The following is a 22,417-nucleotide window of genomic DNA, read 5'->3' on the forward strand; positions in this document are numbered from 1 at the left end:
ATTGAGCCATTTTAAAAACAAAACTCATATTTTACTAAACCACTCAGAAACGAAACAGTTGAGTTATAAAAAAAGATAGTTTCAAAATAGTTAGAAGCTCCCAAATAAATAAAAAAAAATTTATATACACTTTAAAAACAATTTTAACTCCAAATATCGCAATATGAGTGATTTCATGAGTGAGTGTGCGCGTAAGCTGAGTGGAATGTGGTGTGCATAACGGTGCGCATTGCCAATGTGCTACACTTTAATGGCTGACTGTGAATTACAATTATTTGCGTGAGTGTTGTTTTTTTGTTTTTATATGAGTGAGTTTTTTTTTTTTTTTGTTTGTGAAAAAGCTAAAAAATAAGTGCTGCTTACATTATGAGCTACATGCTAACTGACATATGTACTACCGCCGTAAATTTAATTCGTTAATGAGCTTCTTCGTTATGTCTTCCATTTATAATTATGCCACACTATGCTAACGGCTCATGATTTTTGAGTGTTACATCTATACTACGCACATAAGCACTTAACTATAGCTAAACATGGTTCGTGACTGATTGCGTCGCGTTTTAAAATGTTTTGTAATTGGTTTTTAGTTATACAGTTACAGCTTACACCGGCATCAAAAAATTATTTTAATTTCTTTTTTTTTTTTTGTTTGTTTTTATTGTTGTAGCAGCATACATATACACAAAATACGCACGTTAACTGTAAATATTACAACCAATGCATAACTGATTGCAACGCCAACTTGTTGTTACGTGACAACCGTTAATAGCCGCAATGTCGCGCTGCTCTCCCCGCTACTCCGGTGCACTTAACCCTTCTCCTTGTAAACGCTCTCTAAATTTCAAGTTATGCTACTAAAAATCGGTAGTCAAATATCGTTTGTCTTGTTATTGTTATTGCTGCCGGCGGTTGTCATCTTCTGCTGATTATTATTATTCTGTGTGTTTGTTGTTGCTGCCGCATGCGTTTCCACAATGGTCACCACATCCACCGACGTCATTTGCGTCTCCATTGTTGCACGGCGTTGAGCTGCTGCTGCCGCCGCCACCGCCGCTGCCGCCACACTTTGCACTTGTTCGATTGTCTTGTTTGTTGTAATAGTCTGTTGTAGTTGCTGGTGTTGTTGTTGTTGTGCTGTTAATACGCCAATATTAACTGTGGTTGTATTCGCTGTAATTGTTGTTGTTGTATTTGTATTAGTTGTCACCGTGGTTGTGGTTTGCGCCACATCCATATTCAATTGCCTACTAATCTCCATGTCGATGGCCTCCGCATCCTCCGGATAACGTTCGGAGCAAAAGATGGCGCCCTCACGCAGCAATTTTAACAAGTTAATTCGGTCCTCAGCGTTTCGCTTTGCACACAATGGTCTGCAGTGGAGAGAAAAAGCACAAAAAATACACAAAATATTAAAGATTATAATCTATATTCAACAATAGAACGTTCAGCGGGTGAGTGAAAATATGAGTGCAACCATTGAGTACATAATAGCAGGCCGGTGCATGATTGAGAATGCAATTTATAAGAAGATATCTTTTGTAAACTTCGTTCGTATTTCGTTACTAGCGCCAAACGGTTTACTGCGTTTTCATTTATTTTATGTACCCAATGGTCGTGAGTTTTAACTCAATAAATATCTAGCATATGAGTGTAAATACAAAAACTAGTTTTTACATTACGACAACAAGAAAGTTATGTAGTTGCAGAAATGTGATACTAGCAGTGAATATATGATATTTGAGCTGATCTAAACCATTTCTTCAGAGATAGCACCACTGTCTCAGACAATAACCAATGCTAATGAAGTTTTCTCTACAGGGTCGTAATTCAATCTATATAACAGCTCTATACTAATGTGATGCGATATCAGCGGCTTTGAAAAATGCGCAGATTAGTGAAGTGAAAACGATGTACGCAAATTTCTAATCGATATCTCGAAAACTCAGAGGCTTTCTCGTGTACATAAAAACAGGTGGTCATGAATAAATCCGCTCAACTCGTCACACTGATCATTTATATCGGGACTCCGACGTTACCTTCTAAACTTCGTGGCAAACTTTATATAACTATATCTTAATATACCAAAGTCTCGATATAAAGATTATTAACAGCTTTCTGAAAACTTACAATTAGAAAAGGTCTCCTTAGAATTTTAAATGGGCTCAGGGAAATGAACCAAACTTTATTAATCTTTATATTGGAGTGTCCAAAAAAAGACCACATTTGCAAGTAGATTCGAAAGATGTAACGAGCAGAGCTCATCAGCATAAATGCCACCCTACATATAGTTCCCATAGATATCGCTGGAATTATTTGAATCCGAGTATCTAAATGAACATATGTCTGAACATTCGGAAATCCCCACACGCTTTGAATACATACGACATCCGCTGGATCATGGAGTCGCCAAACCAAACTCTAAATGATTTTATACTTTAACCTTTGGATGATGGAGTAAGAAACCAAACTCTGTTGGCTTTTTCTCCGCCTACATTCCAGCGGGGGAGTTGTGGGTAGGTAGAAGATGGTGTCGGAGAGAGGCAGTGAGCGTCTTTACGGATGAGTCAAGAACTCGCATCAACTTCAGTTTCAGACTTCCGAGGTTGCTGCTAACATAAAACTACTGTTTAGGTTGATGATTGTACCAAACCCCTAATTCGGCTATGTTTTATGAAAACTGAAAAAAAAAAACTATCGATACTAATCGAAGTCGATCAACGCTAGCTAAATGTATCTCTCCCCAACAGCATAAAAAGATCTTGACAATTGCTATCAAGAGTCACAGTTTGGACCAAGAAAATGTCAAAACAATCTTCATTTTCTTCAGGGCTGAAGAGCTGGACCACATAAAGGTCTGATCCTCAGATCGTAGGCAATCATCCCCGCAACTACAGGTGGAAATTTTCAACAGGCAGATGGTTGTACGAAATTGACATCAGACAATGAAATAGATGGCATGTCTTCAAAAGTAAACAGATATCTTCGACCTTTCTCGCTTCTTCTCTACAAAGACACTAAAATTCTCTTCCGGCGCCCATATCGACTAGATGAAGAACCGTTCCCACGACAGTCAGGTCTACGTAATCGGAACGGTCCCAGATTTTTATACGACCCACACGGCAGAATTCTGAAACTACAACAACAACTAGACGAAAGAATACAGTATGTGTCTTTAATTCACAATAGATGGCGTTAAAATTCCAAGTGTCAAAAACCTTCAAATTTTAGAAGTTACATTCGACAGCCTATGCTACGACCGCGATAACTGACAAAGTACAGCTGTACAAAGAAAAGTTGTTAACAACAAACAAAGTAAATCAACTTTGCTGTCGACTGCTTTCAGCGAAGGTTATTTCTTGATTACAACATTGAACAATACACCGATCTAACTACGGGCACAATTAATTTCAGACACACACTGGCCGTCATTCACAGTGGAACCGATAAAACCTTCACCGACTCAGTACCAGGAGATTGTGTTCTTGGCGTTAAAGTTACCCCGATAATCTGAAGTGATCATTACGCAACTTCGTCTTGTATACTTATTGCAGCCGGTTAAGCTCCCCTTTATCCAGCTTTCTAGAAAAGAATACTTACTACTATTCCATAAAAACTAATTGGCTTTAATATATGCATTTTCTAACATCACCATAAACTTGCAACTTTTATTGCTGACATCTTCACATAAAAAAGCTTTCTCATTTTTCTATACCAAATACAGTTACGCAGCACAAAAACTCATTAACGTCATTCAAAATGAACGTTTCAGCAAAATATTTCCCACTTTCACATACCGCCGATTTTCAGGCAACCGCAGACCAATCATGCACAACCGATTAACGGTGTTTTCTTGTGAAAATTTTTAAATTTTCAAACCACACATTATAAGCAAAAGCAGCGATGCAGCAAGCAAAAGAGAAATACATAAACGCATATTTAAAGACAACCATGTTTGTATGTGAGAGTGTGTGTTTTTTTTATGTGAGCAATTTAAAAGCACGTGAACGCAACCACCGAAGAAAACCATTAATTTAACGATATTTTTGCATTTAACAGCGTAGGAAAACCACCCATTACGGTACGTGTATATGCAGTACGGGGTAGCTGTTTATACGTGGGTGAGCAAAAATTTTTATGGATCCGGATGTTGGAGTGAAATTTACGCTAATTTCAAGGTTGGTATTTGTTTGAAAACATTCATAAGAGGTATCCCTATTCGGCACCTTAAGCATAATTCTAAGTCTTCTCTTATTTCTTCTAAGAAGAATAGACTCTTCTCTCAAATATGGATATTCTTTTTTCCTTCGTATTATATGGAAGATAAACGAATGGAAAATTTATTTTTATTTTATTTATTCACAAGAAGTCGTAATTGACTTTCCCGAAAGGGACGAAAAGAGTGTTGCCATGTGTTTTGTAGAAAATTTGAAATCAAAAGCAGTAATAAGAGAGGCAAACACTACGCACCATGTTGATTTAAAAATATATGAAACTGTGGTGGTGAATATAATTTCAATAGTGCTGCCACCTATTTAAAAATTCGGAAAATGAGGCTGCCATCTATTTAAAACACATAAATATAATTTATAAAATCTATAAAATAAATAAAATTAAAAAAATTAAAAAAACGAATGAGAATGCTTACAGTTAAAAATATTCCGGATAAGAGTTGCCAGCAGTTTTTATTTTTTAAAGAAATCGTTAAATGTTGATAAAATATATTAAATATCACAATTCTTTATTTATCAGATTTTAGAAAATTTTGAGGCAAAAATATTTTTGAAAAGAGTTGCCACTTGTTTAAAAATAATATTAATGTTGTAAATGTAATGTTGCTACTTTCAATAAAAATACAAGCATATTAGTTATGTTTGATGAAGTTTCCAAAAAGATATACAATAAAATACATAAAACTAGCAGAAAGTTAACAAATTTTCTGAAAAGTGTTGCCATCATTTTAAGAATTTATTTTGGCAATTTTTAATTGTTAAAATGCATTAAATTATATAATCATCATCGCATCTTTAAGTAAATTTTCAGTTAAAAAATGTTACGAAAAGTGTTGCCACCTATTTAGAAATCCTATCAATACATGTTTAAAATATTGCTAGTGCATACCAGCAACATTTTTATACCAAATATATTTATAAGGCAAACAAAACTTGATGGTGCACAGTTAAAAATATTTCTGAGCAGTGTTGCCATCAGTTAAAAAAAATATTATTATATTTTTTTCAATTTAATTGGTAAAATATATCAAATACTAAAACCAAATAGCTTTGAGAAAATTTTCAGTCAGCAATGTTGTCGAAAAGAGTTGCCAACTCTTTCCAGAAATCTCCACATCTTAACTCTAACACATTCCAACAAACCATTACTAAATTAATTATATTTAAAAGATAAATAACATAAGCAGCAAGCTTGCTTTAAAAAAAAAATTCGGAAAAGTGTTGCCAACAGTTTAATTTTCTTTTAATTTTGTCTTTGCAAAATTTAAATGAAACAATTATTAAATATTACAGCAAAGCAAGATCTATGAAAATTTCCAGACGGATATATGTATTTTTTAAAAGAGTTGCCACTTATTTGAAAAAAATCTATATTTTAACAGTTGCTAATGCATTTCAAAAACAGTTGTTTATAAATAACACCAAGCAGTATGTTCGCGATAAAAAATATTTCTAAATAGTGGAGCCACCTGTTTAATATTGTAATTTGTAAATTTTTGTAATTGAATTTTTCAAAAAATAAATAAAAAAAAAAATATTAAAAATATGAAACTTTTCAGACAGATATATTTTTGAAAAGAGTTGCCACTTAATTGAAAAAAAATCTATATCTTAACTGTTGCTAATGCATTTCAAAAACAGTTGTTTATAAATAACACTAAGCAGCAAGATTTCTGTAAAAAAAATATTTCTAAGAAGCGTTGCCACCTGTTTAATATTGCTTTTTTTTTTGTTTACATAAATTTAGTAATGCAATAATTAAATGATTTGCCATAGTCGTCATCAAAAGTGGGGTCTCTCATCCGAGGCTGAGAAGAATAATTAAATGATACAAAAAACAAAATTAAAAAAAAAAGTATTAAAAAAATTTTCAGGCAGATATGTATATTTTTGAAGAGAGTTGCCACTTATTAAAAAAAAATCCCTAACTTAATTGTAGTTACATTATTTTACATACAAAATATATTCAGTCTCAATACTATCCATAGCACCCGCGTACGCTTTCCCGTATATTCAGTCAGAAAAAAAGAAACAGTGGGCAACCACACAAACACACTCCTGCTGTGTTATCCTTTGTGTGATAAAGTATAAATGTTTATCTGGTTTGTATGCAGATGACGTTTTCATTATTCAATGGGCACTCAAATATATGTAAACATGCAGCGCACACAATTTTTCACACAAACACATATCCATTGAAGCAGTTACAGCAGACCTGCGGGATGCTAGCTCCCAGATATGGAAGGTGAGTGCCTTGAAAACGACAGCTGACCATCAGCATAGGCGCCACAAATGATTGACTGCGCGAAAGCATTATGCGCGTGTAAGCTCCATATGTACATACATATATACATAACGCTGTTGCAATTTGTACGCTCAAAGGACGCCGACAAGGCTGCAGAAACCTTTGTTGGCTTTGTAATGTACTTAATTGCATAACCGCACCACATGCGCCCCTATCTATCATACAAACATATGCTTACGCCTAAGTGAGTTATAGTCGAAGTCGACATATGAGCTCTCTGCCGCCCGCTTCACAGGCGTGCAAATCGCTATGTGCGAAAAACGTTTCCATTTATAACACTTTATTAAATCATTTGTAGCTGTTGGCTTTTGTTGCATGCAACACATACTCATACCTGCCTGAACATACATACATGTTTCAATTCCAATGTTGTCGGTCAAGCCGCCGTTTCGTGTTGCTGGTCTGCCATGACAGCAGCGACCCCGGCCCCGGTGATGCATTATTCATGCGCCTGCCTCGTGTCGCATATTTTTCCATTACGACATCGCCCGCCTCAACGCTCACCGCAGTTGAGTACAAGCAAGTCGGCAATTTTTCACAGGACGTAGCGGTTAGTGGAAAAATAGGCTCGCTGGCTACCGTCAACGTTTCCAAATTGCATTACACCTTATATTTTCGGCGAGTGCATATTGCAACTATTTTTATTCAAGCTTGTTTCCCCAACATTTTCAGCCAATTTTGCAGTTCGCTTTTTTCCATAAAATCTCCGCCCATTTGCCGTTATGCATAAAGCATAATGCTTTATGACCGTCAAAGGCTGACTTTGCCAAGGAAATATCAAATTCCAGTGTAAAGCCTTCCGCCACATTTGTCAAAAGATTGATAAATTATTTTGCTTCGCACCAAAAACGGATTGCTAATGGCAGCTTGCTTTGATGCCAAAAGGGTAGCGAAAAAAATTTTAATACTAATTTATGGCTTTTGTGAATTTCGCATTCTTTCTGTACACTTTTTTATTGAAATTGCACTTTGTTGTAAAAAATATTCATGAAGTTATTAACAAATCTCCACCGAATTCTCCTTTTAACTAATTAAAGATTTTTATTTTTTTTTTTTTGCAAGTACTACCGACAACAGGGAATAGAGACGCACTTGCAGACAAAACTAGAAAGAGACCGAAATGTGTGACTACGAAGATGTCCGATGATTAAAATTCAAGTATATGCTGCCTAATCCACAAAAAGGGAGACCCGACAAACTCTGGCAACTACCGCGGGATAACCGCCATCGCCAATAAATTGATTAGACCTTATCAGTGTGGTTTTAGGATGGGAAAATCAAGAACTGACCATATTTTCACCATGCGCCTAATCTTGGCAAAGACCCGTGAAAAGATGACCAACACACAGCTAAAGCTGTTTTTTAACTTACGAAAAGGAGCTGCCTTTATGCCGCTAGGTCTGAATTTGGCATTCCAAAAGTTCCGTCAGGATTGGGAAAGACCGCTCCGACCCTTCGATATCAAATGAGGTTTCAGACAAGACGACTTTCTACTGTGCGACTTCTTCAATCTGCTCCTGGAGAAAATATTTCGGGCTGCACAACTGCATAGAGAAGGTACAATCTTCTAAAAGAGTGTAGAACTGCTGGCGTACGACGCTGACATCGATTGGCCGTAACAACAGCGCCGTTAGTTCTATTTTCTCCAGGTTGGACAAAGAAGTGAAGCAAATGGATCTGGGATGAACAAAGGCAAAACGAAATATCTTCTGTCATTAAACAAACAGTCATCGAATCATGACTTGGCTCCTACGTCACTGTTGACAGTCATAATTTCGAAGTGATGACAACGTCATCATGTCGCCCGTATGGAAGAAAACGCTACAGCTCTGGTAGTATTCGACGCAGTACCCGCTGGGGTAGGCAGAGGAAGAGGAAGACTCTGTTGGAAAGATCAGTTGGAAAACGACCAAGCTACACTTGGAATCTATAATTTGAGCCAAACAGCGACAAGGAAGAAGGATAGGCGCTCTTGTAAACTCAGCTAATAAGTTTGAGTAAAAATCGTGACCTTCTCCTTCTTCTTTGGCATTACAACCGTGGATCAGTCTTGGCCGACAACACAAAATATCGCGAAGTGCCTCAATTCTTCGTGTGGTCCCGCCAGTTGTACATCCTAATGCAGTTGGTCTTTCCTTCGAATGTTTGAGCGCCTTTGCTTCCGTTGTCTTGAGCGCTTCACTGGATCATCGCCTTCCATGTGTACTATATAGCCTAACCACGCATTCCTTATATTTTTATGCACTATATTATTTTTTTGTATTCACGTTGCCGCAGGGGTCATGCAGTTCATGGTTCCATTCACTTCGGTATTTGTCATTCACGCAAACGGCACCCAAGGCTCACGAATTCTCTATATACATGTCATCGAAGGCCTCATCCAGTTCGTGGCTCCATCTTCTGGATGTTCATCGCTCACGCGAGCGGATTCAAAAATCTTCAATCTTCATCAAGAATAGTTCTCTCGATAGATCCAAGTACTATCCCGATTAGTCATAGTCCATGCTTCTGGGCCGTGCATTAGGACGGGAATAATAAGAGGCTATTTGAGCTTATTTTCTTTCTTCAAGAAAAGAATCTGCTTCTTAATTGCCTACCGATCCTAAAACAGTATTTTTGCCAACAGTTCGAAGTGAACTAAATCCACACTAATTTTCTGTTTAAACTAGGTTAAACTCTAGCTAATACTAACACGTATATGTGACCCTAATAAAGGAAGAATTGGACAATGTAGGTTCTTACTTCATAGTTTAATTTCTTTTTCAGTTAGTATTTCGGAGAATAAGAGTAACAGCATCTTCGATTAACAAGAATATACTAACTGGTACTCACAAGAAATCTCTTTTGAAGACTCTTTCTAAAATTCTGGCAGGAAATATTACATTACGGAAGGCAAAAGTTTGTCTCAAAAAATATATGTTTTGTATGATAGATATTGTAGGCATGAATAAATATGTTTGTATGGAGAATAAATATGCTTAGAAGTAATGGCGAATACGAGGATAGTTTGATACCTTTATGACTTTTCGCATACCGAAAATATCATCTTGCGGTGTTTGAAGGCAATATTCGTTTTATTTTAACGCAAGCATCAAAAAACAATCTACATATTATTGAATATGGACTGTTTTTGGCTACTTTGCTTGAAACGTGATACACAGCCATATCAAACTACCCTCGTATTTAGGAATAATGATTAGAAATAAATGAAAGAAAAGCACATCGAGACAAAGATTGTGGGGGGGATAACCACCACATCTGGGCCTCTCCCCCTAACCTGCCTGAATCCTTCAACTGCTCCATAAAATCCTTGCCCGTTATGTCCACCAACGAATTGGGATCCATGTTCGACAACGAATCCAAATCCGGATCGCTCAACACCGACACATTGCACAGATTATTTTGCAATTGGCCGACCAATTGTTTGATACGCGCCGTCTCGGCCACAGCATCGGTGGTGTCACCAAGCTGCTCGCTGCCGACACCAAGACCACCACCAATAATGCCGCTATTGCTGCCGCGATGATGACTGGTGATGGTGACATAGTTAGTGGGCTGAAAAGAGAAAAAGAAAAAAGAAGTGTTATGTTATTAGTTATAAGCATTTCAAACGATTTTTCTTTAAGAGTAATAAATTTAAAAAAAGAAGAAAGAATTTTTGCTAGTAACATGTTCTCTTAATAAAAAAAAAACTTATTTCGCAGAATCTCCTTTTTTGGAAGCTCTTTTATTTTTACATTTATAATGTTGTTTTGATTTTTTCCTTCGCCAGCACGCAACAATCCAAAAGAGCGAGTCAATGTCAACTCTTCTCTCTCTCTCTCTGTTCCACGTTCGTTCGTTCGTTTTGTAAATATGTCATAGTTTGTCACCATTAAAATTTATGAGCCTTTGAAGTTTGAATTATGAAATGAGTGCAACACACACAGTTCGGGAACAATACAAAAAACAATAATTGCTGTAAGGGAGAGCGAGATGGCCTTGAATCGCAGAGATACGCCAGAGTTTAGGTAAAAGACTTCATGATTTTACTAATAAAGGTCAGATTTGTAATGTTCAATTTCATGCATGGCTTCTAGTCTTCTTAGAACCTTTAAATTTAACACGATTTTTGCTAAGTACGGTTAAAAACTCCAAATATACTCACTTTTTGAGTGCCTTTGCCATCTACTTTTAAAAACAAACAAACAAACCTTCCACTTACTTTGGCCAATAGCAGATACATTCTGTTTCATCAGAAGAATACCAGGCCACATATCAAGACTAACTCGCCAGGAACACCATGGGATTGATAAGGAGGTGCTTATGCATTCACTTTAAATTCCGGACCTGGCACCAAGTTATAGAACAAAACGGTTTAAAAATAATATGAATACAAAAATAATATTCCCCTAAGAAAAAGGCTCTAGTTACAATGACCCAATATAAAAAACACTTCCTTCGACATTCCTTTCATACTTACAAGTTCATCCCAAAAGGCAAACCTAGTACATAGTGTTTTCTTAGAGCATTGACTATCTATTACAGGGAACATTTCATTTACTAGCTGTTAAGATTATAACCAGTTTGGATCTTTCCACTCTTTTTGTGATGCTCTTTGACTAATTATGCAGTAATCCACCACCAACCAATCATCATAAAAAGTTAGACTTCTAAAGATCCTGATTATTTGCAGAGTCCTTCTTTGTTAGCTTAACATACTGTTATATAGTCTCTACTACTGTGCAAGTTCATCAGGCTTTTAACATATTGAAGTATTGGAGAGCTCTGTAATGACCGCTTTGCTCTCTGTCGGAATTGACTCATATTGAAATAGACCGTATTGCACTACAGCATTATTTTTAGAAGAAGAAGTTAGAAGAATTGTTAGGAATTATGGAACTAACTAGTACTAGAACTACTATTCGTTGCAAATGAGCATAATTATATGAGCTCTTGACCTCATGAATGAAAGGAGGGAAGTGAAGGCTTGACATTTCGTTTTCTAAATGACAGGCCACTATCAGTTTTGATGTAGGTTAGGTTTGGTTAGATAAAAAGGCTAATATTTATCAGATCACGAATAATCTCTGTACTGCTAGAGACGCTTGTCCGTTCTGATGCTCAGAGCTCCTAAATACGGTTCAAACAGACCAAAGCGCCTATAGCTAGCCATAACTTTTTTGAACTGGTTAATATCTACTCCACCTAGCTTATAGAAAATTTGGCAACCAAAATGCTACAATCTTAGTCCGACGAAAGCTAGATAATAAAGGAGAAAGTGTCTACATGCTTGCACATCAACTTTTTCCCTGCAACTTTGACAAGTTGAAGCACATCTGCTGTTACCTTAATAGCGATCAGGGCTTGTAAGTTAGTGATCTGGCAGTCTGCAACAAGGGTTGATTGAGATAACCCGACAAAAAACTTCCACTCCAACTCCAAGTGCCGAGAGCCCGTCAATGAGCGGATGGGGTACAGCCGAGATTTTATATTTTGAACTGCACTTTTCGCCGTTGCCATAACGCAAAGAACCATAAATCTTTCACAGAACTCTTATCTCGAAAACTCGAAACGCCGACTCATCAGATATTGTCATCGTCAATGCCTCGGCACCATTAGCAGGACAGGGCTGATGAGTAACTTGTAGAATTTGGTCTTTGTTCTTCGAGGCATTCGAGAAGCCCACTCAGTCCGAAGTAGCACCTGTTGGCAAGAGTTATTCTAAGTTGGATTTCGTGACTGACGTTGTTGTTGGTGTTAATGCTGATCTCAAGAGAGACAAAATTATCTACGACTTTGAAGTTATGACTGCGACGACTGTTTTTTGATGACAGAAGATATTTCACCCTGCTCTCATCCACTATCAGACCAATTTGATTATCTTCTTTGTCCAACATGGAGAAAACAGAACTAACTGCGCAATTGTTATGACCCAATGTCAGCTCACACAGTCGTATTTAATACCTCCTGGTAAATAAAACCAATTAAATTGCATTTGGATTGACAGCTAGACCGCTGCTTTCCACCCAACTAGCTACTACATTGAGATACTCTTTTGTTAGCTCGTAAACGGTATCTAGGAATTTTCCATTAACCATGAAAGCAACATCATTTACTTTTACAGTTAGAATATTAAATTTCCAAATTTTCGCATTATTATTTAATTATTTTCAAAAGCGCTTTTGTCTCAGCACCCACACTTTGAATTCTAACGTTAATGAACCAAAGCTTATGTAAAATTATGTAACGGTACTTGTGCGTCATGCTGTCTCTTTCACTTTACCGTTTCTTTTTTGTATTTTTTTGTTTTCGGGCGAACAAAGACTTGATCCAATGGAAATTATTTATGCTTAACTCATTTTACTAAATGAATTAAAAGACTAACCAAGCGTTAACCAGCGAACAGAGAAACAGCAGAAGACGAAAAAATGCAACAAAGCGAGGAAAATGGGCGAGAAATGTTTAACACCAACGGCGGGCAAGTGCAGTTCAACTCTCGGCATTGTCAAGGAAAATTAGCACACTTAAGACGCGCGAGTAAGCTGATAGACGCATTCAAGTTCCTGCAGTGTGATCCGTATATATCTAGGTTGATGTCAGTAAGATAGTCGTGCATTTATATATTTTTGTAAGGGGGGATATGTCGTCTTTATTAAATCCTTTTTGTCCACTTGTGCGCGCCTTAAGTGGCTTTTGATACTGAGTAGCAGCGCCGGCACTCGCATTGAGTATTAATCTTTCGGCAAAAATCGCGCAAAAAAATAATGCACGAAGCAGCGTCACAAAGCAGGCAAGTTAAAGGCACGCGTTGAAAATATTTTAATTACTATGGGAAATTTCACTTCTTTTGTCTGGTTTTGGGCAACGTGCGCTTGCTTTTCCTCTTTACTTCGCAATTCATTTCTTTCTACCAACTCAGCCCGCTTTTAATTACACGAAAGTTCGCAAGACGTAAATCTACAAATGCGCATAACTTCAAGCGAAATAATATATGTACGCTTGCTGCTTTTGGCTTATTAATTTTTTATTAACCAAAGTTTTGCAACTTATTTTCACTTGTTATTTGCTTATTTTCGTTTACAAAGTAGCGGGAAACTGTGAAGTTGCACAGAAAATGTTTCGCTTTGAAAGAGAAATGAAGCTTAAGACATTAAAAACAGTTTGCGAATAACTTTTTAAATTACTAAATTACGAAGCAGAATTGGTCACACAGACTTCAATCTTTACATATCCCTACAGTAAGCAGTCTAACCGTGTGATATCACGCGATTTTGATTGCCAATTGACCGGTAAAAAACGTGAAATTATCTGCTCACTGTAGTGTTCTCTCAATAAATCCCCTGTTTGATGCGATATGTGGGAAGTGGCGTTGAAACCAAATATCGCCGACATCACGAACTTCAATTTCAGGCATCAAATAGTCGTTTGTAATGGCGCGATAACGTTCGCCATTGATGGTTTCGTTCTCAATGTTATAATTTTTGAAGAAATATGGATCGAAGATCCCACCGGCCCACAAAACACACCAAACCGTTGTTTTACCTGGATGAGATGTCAGCTCTTGAATCTCTTCAGTTTACTCTTCGTCCCGAATGCGGCAATTTTGCTTGTTTACACAACCATTGAGCCAGAAATGCGCTGATGACGGCTGAACAAAATTTGGCGCTAAACATCGGATCTTCTTGAAGCTTTTCAAGAGCCCATAGAGCTTGGGAATGTGGAGCGGCATCAGTTCTTGTATTTTGTACGCTTTCAATGTAAGATCTCATCGCAAAATGCGCCAAGTCCTTCCATATGTCAGTCTGAGTTGCTATGAACGAAATAATTATTCCGAAACGCAGTCTATTAGTGCTTTTATGGTATTGCCCAATGCTCTCGTGGCTGCTGAAGATCACTTTGCTTTAAAGATGTGAAGGTTTTTGGTCACTTTTTTGTTGCTCGCTGTTCAGCATGATGAGCTTAGTCCACTAAGCGTAGAAAATCAAATTTTGAGATATCAATCTGAAATTTTACACACGACTTTTTCTCTCCAGGTTAGGTTATACTAGATCGCAAGGTAGATCCGAAATCGGTGAAGCCTAGTTGGACAGATATTCGTACATTGTGTTACCCATAAACTACTAAAAGGGTATTACCAGATATTCATAGATCGAGCTCAAAACAAATCTATTAAAGTTTTTAATATAAATCCCAGCCACTTTGTTAGGTCCTCCACCTGAGCTAGTCTACCGAGATATTTCAATCATTGTCTAACAAAAGCCGGACGTTAAAGGAGGAAGTGACAGAATGACGCCAGCTCGCCTTTCTCCATCCACCAAAGAGCGTTCGACGTAATATTTATCTGCACTTCCTGTGAGCTTTTTGGACAGTGTCAAGTCAGAACACGTAATTGCGGTGATATTTACTTTGTAAGGGGCACCGGTTTAGACCTACCTTTTACCGTTCAATCCGTGCCAGAAAGAAATTGTAGTCGCACAAGTTCTGGTTTTTGACCAAGTGAGCACTTGAGTTCAAAAGGTCTAACGCCAGAACGCAAGAAGACATCAGAAAACCGACTCGCTCGTAGGAAATTGAGGAAAGTATGCCTTTGTTAGTAAGCTCGACTTTGCAGTTCAACACGATACACATTCGATATGGAAGAAGCTTGAGACTAACGCTAATGAGGACATTTACTGCTCGATTAGTTTTAAGCGCACAGTCAGCGAGGTCAAAGCCAGCTGGCAGTCGGACTGAATGCATAACTCTCTGAAAGTGCTGCACTGCGGAGTAGTTGAACTACTTATTCTTTGTTGTCAGCCACTTCCACGATACAGCAGTCTGATAGTCTGAAACTAGAGTTGATTGAGAGCCGTCGTAGGTGAAAAAGCTCATTGCCCCCTTTCTCCAACGGCTTCACTCTGTCCACGAATGCTTCGGAAGTATGTGAGTTAATAAGGGACCGCCAGGAGCATGTTCTGCGATCCAATGATCTTAATTGAAATAAATGCAATCGAAGGAACGGAGAATTTCAGTGTAGCACCTCATATACCCAGCTTCCATAATAGGAGCCTTCCCCGCCAAGCAACTACCAGCTAAGTCTACTGTTGCAGCATGTAGGCTGGCATTGAGTGCCATTGTTGGGGTTGTCCTTAGTGCGCCACAGATAGCGACTAGGGTCGCTCTTTGAACAACTGAAGCATAGCTTTTAAATTCTTGAAAGAGGAGAGGAGCCGAAATAAAAGAAAGAAAATTAAAAACAAGAAAACCTTAGACAAAATTTCTCGAATCGTGTTAGAAAAAGCAAACTGTTGCAGAAAATACTTAAGAATACCTAGAAGAAAAGAGATCCCGTTAGAGAACGCTTCCGAGTTGAGAAGCTGTTGCTAAATATTACCTAAACAGCACAACATACGAAAACTTCGGCCAAAAAGTAGCTACTAACGCAAGAGAGAAAAGTGAGTGATGCATTTGAAATAAATAAGAACTGGCATAACTGTTCATAAGAACACTAAAATTTAGACGCGCAAAGAGAATTTCGACAAGAGCAGCACAAAAACTTCTGGCAGAATCAGCTAAAACGTTTAAATGCCATTTGCCCGAAACGAAAATATTTTGGTCTAAGTATGTAGCTGAGCTCTTTAGGTATTTGGTGAGTACATAGTGATGCCGCTACGCTCTTGACGAAAGAATTGCCGACAACAAACTGAACTGCAGAAAGTCACTTGGCACTTACAACTCAACAGCAACGTATTAAATACGATGAAGTAGACAACCAACAACGAATTGAAAGGAAAACGAAAAAAGAAATGTCAAAAAATACTTCACGACTACTTAAAAAGTAGTTGAGGAAGAATGTGGAAAGAAATCTAACTTAAGTCATAATACCAAATGTGCTGCTGTATAACTAAAGATATACAGTAAGTGAGAATTTCGCGATAAAAATATTAGAATAATTCAGCCAACCGACAATAGGTCTCCAGAAAGGTAACAATAAAATACGTGGATGATGATATCAACACAGTTAGAGGTGGGTTCCAAGCTACACCGAGCTCAAAGCTATTATTGTGGATGGATGACAATGCCCAACTTCTAGTGCTTTAATGATATTTATTTGGAGGATAATGCCACGAACTATTGTTTTTCCGAATTTTATCAAATATTCCGGAGGTATCCTAAATCAAAAAAAAAAAAAACTAAGCTGAAGAGAACACACTGAAGTCTATGCTTCCAAAAACTTACGAATCTGAAATTCCTTCAGAAGAGCCAATGAATCCACCCAAAATGATCATCTGTCCCATACTAACACTTGGTGTTTTGAGATGGTGGATGGGCTAGGGTATTCTACATTTTATTTAATTCCGTTTGGTACTTTTTATTGCCGAACTTTATTTTTTTTTTATGCAAATAACAAGCAATATCTAGTAAGAAAGGACTAAGGCTAATCCGAGCATGTGTTTTCGCTCATCCTAAAGGAGAACAGGGCTTACAAACAGAAACTTGAAAGTTTTGAATAACAGCTGGATTGAACAAAATAGATCTACGATTTATTGAAAGTCTTATACTGGAAAGGAACTCTCTTGAAATTATTCTCTTTTATTTATATCAATGGTATTCGGCAGGGCTTAAGGTCTCAGATTGACTATGAAAACACATTCTGTTTGAACTCATAAGAGTCTAGCTGTCAACCAGAACCGTTTATGGAGTAGGTAAGGTTAGGTTAGGGTGAAAGGTCGATCCTAAGAGGGATCTCACTTGACCAACTTCGAAAGCCGATCCGTTGAGGTTTCTAAAACTCGTAAATATTGGTTCATAAGACCCTTATAGATCGATAATGTGCCTTGTCAATGTCTTCTGGTTCACCAATGGTAAGATAACCGAGTTAGTTCAGTCTCAGTGTTGCAAAAATGGCACAATAGAGGAGAAAATACATGGATATATTTAGCGCACTATATTCTATCGAACATTTGAATACAACTCTGTAACATGTATGGTATTGAGCCCAAAATATTCGTAATGCTCGAAAAATATTTCGTTCGAAAGCACTGAAGCACTGGAATGTGCGTTGCTCTCCGCTAAGGTCAAGTTAAAGCAAAGAAAAAGCTGCGCTTTACTCTATGCATAAACCTCGATTGTCACAAAAAATATGACAAAAATTGCAACCCCAACTACAATAAAAACATGCTTTCAACATGCAAATAATTTCTCGAAAAATAAGCAAGAATAAAAAAATGAGGAATATATGAAATAATTGAAATAAACATAAAAAGCAAACCGTAGCTCAAAGGTGAACTGTGCGTGGAAATGCCGGCGGTTTGGCAATGTTTTCCTACAAAGGAAATGTGTATTTAAAATATGTATGTATGTACAAAGCTATATCTACATTACGAGCTCGATGTATATGCATATCGGTGTAGCCTTGGCTGACAGTCAGGAAATTAAAACCGACAAAGAGTGGTGAGCACATTAAGATGAAGATGCAGGAAACGGATGGCAATGTCTTGCGGTACTAAAAACATATAATATATTTATGCTACAGACACACATACACAGACAATATATACATATATATAGAAGTATATTTTCCCCACAACTACAAATGCACAAACGGACATCAATTGCAACAGAGAGCTGTAAGAAACCTGAATGAAATATGTACTGTCTATATGTTTACAGGCTTGTCACTTTTATTACAAAGTTTATTGCGCAAACAAACAGGTTAAACACTTTTAGTTGGCAGCAACAAAAAATCACACACATAAACTCTTACAAACAGCAGCTTGAGGGTGATTTCTTACTTGAAGCATTTTACAGTCGCTAAATATGCTGTGTGCCACTGTGCCACACATGTGGCAGCTAAATAAAATGTCGTAAGAGTTACAAAATTGTATGCGCATACACAGAAGGTGTTTGTGCAAACAGAAAACAGAAGAATAAATAGGAAAAAACTGAAGCACCGAAGTTAAAATACCCTACACAGCAGCCCCTTTTTTAAGAAAAAAAAAGGTATAAAAAGATCTTTTTCGTGGTTTTTATTGTTTAGTTTGCATGGCAGCTATATGATATAGTGAACCGATCTGGAGAATTTTTTCAGATACTTTAGTCTTTTTCTGGAATATGATATTTGCAAAATTTCGTAGGGATACCTCGATAACTAAAAATGTTTTTCATACTCAAACTTAATTTTGATAGTCCAGTTTGTATGGCAGCTATATGATATAGTGAACCGATCTGGACAATTTTTGCAGATGCTTTAGTCTTTTTCTGGAATTTGATACTTGCAAAATTTTGTAGGGATATCTCGATAACTAAAAATGTTTTTCATACTCAAACTTAATTTTGATAGTCCAGTTTGTATGGTAGCTATATGATATAGTGCTCTGATTTCGAAAATTTTTTTAAATATTTTAGCCTAGTCTTTGGCAATAATATATGCCAAACTTCGTAAAGATATCTCGGAAACTAAAAAAGTTTTTCATACAAGAACTTAATTTTGATAGTCTAATTTATATGGCAGCTATATGATATAGTAATTGGATGTGGAAAATTTCTTCAAATGTGTTTGCCTTTCTATAGAAAATAATATTCACAAAATTTCGTGAAGATATCTCCATAACTCAAAAAGTTTTTCATACAAGAACTTGATTTTGATCGATGTATGTTTGTATGGCAGCTATATGATGTAGTGGCCCGTTTCGGAAAATTTTTTTCAGATATTTTTGCCTTTCTCTAAAAAGTTTTATTTACGAAATTTCGTGGAGATATCTCGATAACTAAAACAGTTTTTCACACAAGAACTTGATTTTTAACATACAGTTTGTATGGCAGCTATATGATGTAGTGGTCCGATTACAAAAATTTCTACAGATATGTTAGCCTTGCTTTAGGCAATAATATGTGCCAAATTTCATAACGATATCTTGATAACTAAAAAGTTTTTCGTAGAAGAACTTGATTTTGAATGTCCAGTTTATATGGCAGTTATGTGCTATAGTGATTTTTATTGCTTCCAACGTTTCTCTTTGGTTGTTACAAACATAGTTGCAAAATGAATATAGGTACCGTATGTATAAAACACATATGAGTACACAAACATACACTCATATATTTCTACAGTTGTGGGTATGCTGTGTTTCCCTACAACTCTTAGCAGCAACACTACTTCATCACTCACTTCCTTTCAAAACTTTTGGTTGCACATACAATTTTGTAATTGAATTTCCAAATTCATTTATAATAATTTTGTTACAATTTATAAAAGAATAATACACAAACAATGCTGCCAAGTCGTAATTCATGTAACATGTATTTCTTCGATATTTTGTATTAAGTAAATAAATCTACAATTTTGAAGAAACGATATTTGAACACAAAATTATCTGCCCTATAAAAAATATTTTATTAATTTTTTCCATAAACACATTCGTTCAAAAGTTATACGGACTTAAATTTATACATTAACTTCCCCAAGCCATCTTATAAGCTATTCGTGCATTCTGTGTTGCTCATACGACATGGTGTACTATATGCATGCGCTACATTTGCTGCATAACTTTAATTGCGGATTTAAAGGAGTGGCTTTATGAAAAAAATGTTTAGAAAATTTTTTGTAGTGCGAGAAATTTTATATAAGAAAATCGCTTTTTCAAAGTCATGGATTTCTTTTTTCTAGACAAAAAATGTTATTTTATTGAAAAGTATCCTAAATCCGCTATAAAATAGATGTGAAAAATAAATTGATTTAGGCACGGTTTAAATTAAAAATAGTTTTTACATTTGAAACATATTTTTGGGGCAAATACTGTAATTTCAGGGGCAACAGTTCTTAAGGTCCATATGTGGTATGCACATATGTACGGTAATCACAATTATTTACGAGTCTATAAATCTTTACAAGTTTACATATTTTCCGTTGTAAGCCCGTCGGGCGCTACATTGCCACATTTACCGCTGTGCTACTAACTATACAAGCAAAAGAATTTTTGTCATTTAAGCTTGTATATCAACAGACTTATTACTACTTTTTACTAGTACTACATACTTTCATATATATAAAAACATTTTCTACACATTCTACATGTTCTACATGTTCTCTTCACCACCGGCATTACTCAGCCAGCAAGCGCAACAACTAGAAAAGAAAATATATAATAATCAAACAAATGTGGTAGCTTTTCTTGTTGGTAGTTGCATAAATGTTGCTCTTATGGACAGTTACGGAAGATTATTCGAAGCAAAGGCATTAACAAGTTAACTCAACTTATACATGCAGTATTATTCCTGGTCCTTTGTCTAAATATGAAATAATTTTTAAACACCAAAGCCATTATTATACAAGAAGACAGTCTGTATTCTTATATCGCAGAAAAGAATGCATAAATTGACTAAACTCTGAAATGAATGAATCCTTAGTTCATTGTACTATGCTTTTATCGACAAACCACAAATCGTGTATAGCAAGTAAGTAGTAGCCTTTTAACACAACCAAATTAAATTAAAAATATAATTGAGAACCTACTTTTTGCCTTTCGCACAGTCGGCTAATCGATCAAAAAAATACTCGACTGACGATCAGCTGATAGATTTACTTATGTGCGTCATTTACGATATTTTCTAATGATACAAATTCATCAACTGCTTGCTACTTTATCAAAGCACACAACCAAGTATACAGCCAGGACAACAACCCGCTAAGTTAAACACAGCCTAATTTACATCCTAGACAACACCCCGCTGAGTTAAAATCAGCCGAAATTACAGTGTGGACAACAACCTACAAATTTGTATTTCAGCTTGAACTCGGTTTGAATTCGATTCAAAATTTAAATAGCAAGAAATATTTTTTATTTTGTGTGGTAAATTGATCTAATAAGCGCTTTAATCAAGCAAAGGTCGGCTAATTTCTCAATAAACTCCTACGCGAAAAGTCAATAATACTCCCAGTACTGGAGAAATTTTATGAGTAATGTTGGTGTTCTGTCTAATATATTCAGAGGAAATTTGTTTTTGAGTAGTTTGAAGTTAATTTTCGGTCCCATCATTTGCGATAAAACATTGGAATCCACCGTTTTCTCAATTATATTACTTTATCAAATATATCAAACTAACAATCACGAAACTCTGTCATATATACTACCTATTTGTTCCAAGGCTAAAATCTCTCATATCTTTAGGCATACAGTTAGACATCCAGGTGAAATAGTGGCAATATAAATAAGCAAATTTTTTATAGCTTTAAGGCTTTTTGCCGATAGCTGATATCCAAGCAGTATTTCCTTTGGCTTCACAAAGGACTGTACATAAAAGTCTTAGTCTGATCCGACGCCATACTAAAGGATCAGCCAACATACCCAACCTAATGAATTAAGTTCAAGTTAAACTAGATCTTCTGCTATACGATGACTGCTACAAAAAATTTACATAAAAACAGATTAAGCATACTTTTGTCCAAAATAGATGCAACAAACAGATATTCATATAGACTATAAGGAACTATTTGTAGCATGCGACGCAACTAAGCGCAGGACGAGATATAATAACACTCAGAAGCCGGTATACTGGTGGAACGAAGAAATCGCCAAGTTGAGTAAGCTCTGTCACTTAGCTAGACGCCGCCTACAGCGTAATCAGGGAGGTGAAAACGAAATCCGCAGAGAAACATTTAAATGCTAAAAAGAGCTTCTGAAGACAGCCATTATCCGTAGTAAAAGATATGTATGCCGAAATTCCAAAAGAAGTCACAACAACCTAAGAACGCATCATTTATGAAAAATTTTGTCGAAGCATTATCCCCGATACATGGTCCCATTTCCTATGTTAAGCAAAACGCAACTACAGAGCCACCCCTATAGACACAGAGTAAGAATTATTGGCTATTTTTAAAAAAATCAAAAACTCCAAAGCGCCTCGATTAGGTGGCATACCA

The 22,417-nt window shown here is 36.4% G+C and overlaps 1 protein-coding gene across 1 annotated transcript in view; it reads right to left on the minus strand.

The window, feature by feature from the left end:
• Nucleotides 1-544: 544 nt before the first annotated feature.
• Nucleotides 545-22,417, minus strand: part of LOC108978774 (DNA fragmentation factor subunit alpha-like) — a 94,951-nt gene continuing 73,078 nt past the window's right edge. The window contains exons 3-4 of the mRNA XM_018949220.1: nt 9,812-10,089; nt 545-1,370 (exon numbers count right to left, since the gene is read on the minus strand). Of these exons, the coding sequence (XP_018804765.1) occupies nt 869-1,370; nt 9,812-10,089 (780 nt within the window). The 3' untranslated portion in view covers nt 545-868. The remainder of the gene's footprint in view (nt 1,371-9,811; nt 10,090-22,417) is intronic.

Source organism: Bactrocera latifrons, unplaced genomic scaffold, assembly GCF_001853355.1.
Source record: "Bactrocera latifrons isolate USDA-ARS-PBARC rearing strain unplaced genomic scaffold, ASM185335v1 scaffold_127, whole genome shotgun sequence".
NCBI lineage: Eukaryota > Metazoa > Arthropoda > Insecta > Diptera > Tephritidae > Bactrocera > Bactrocera latifrons.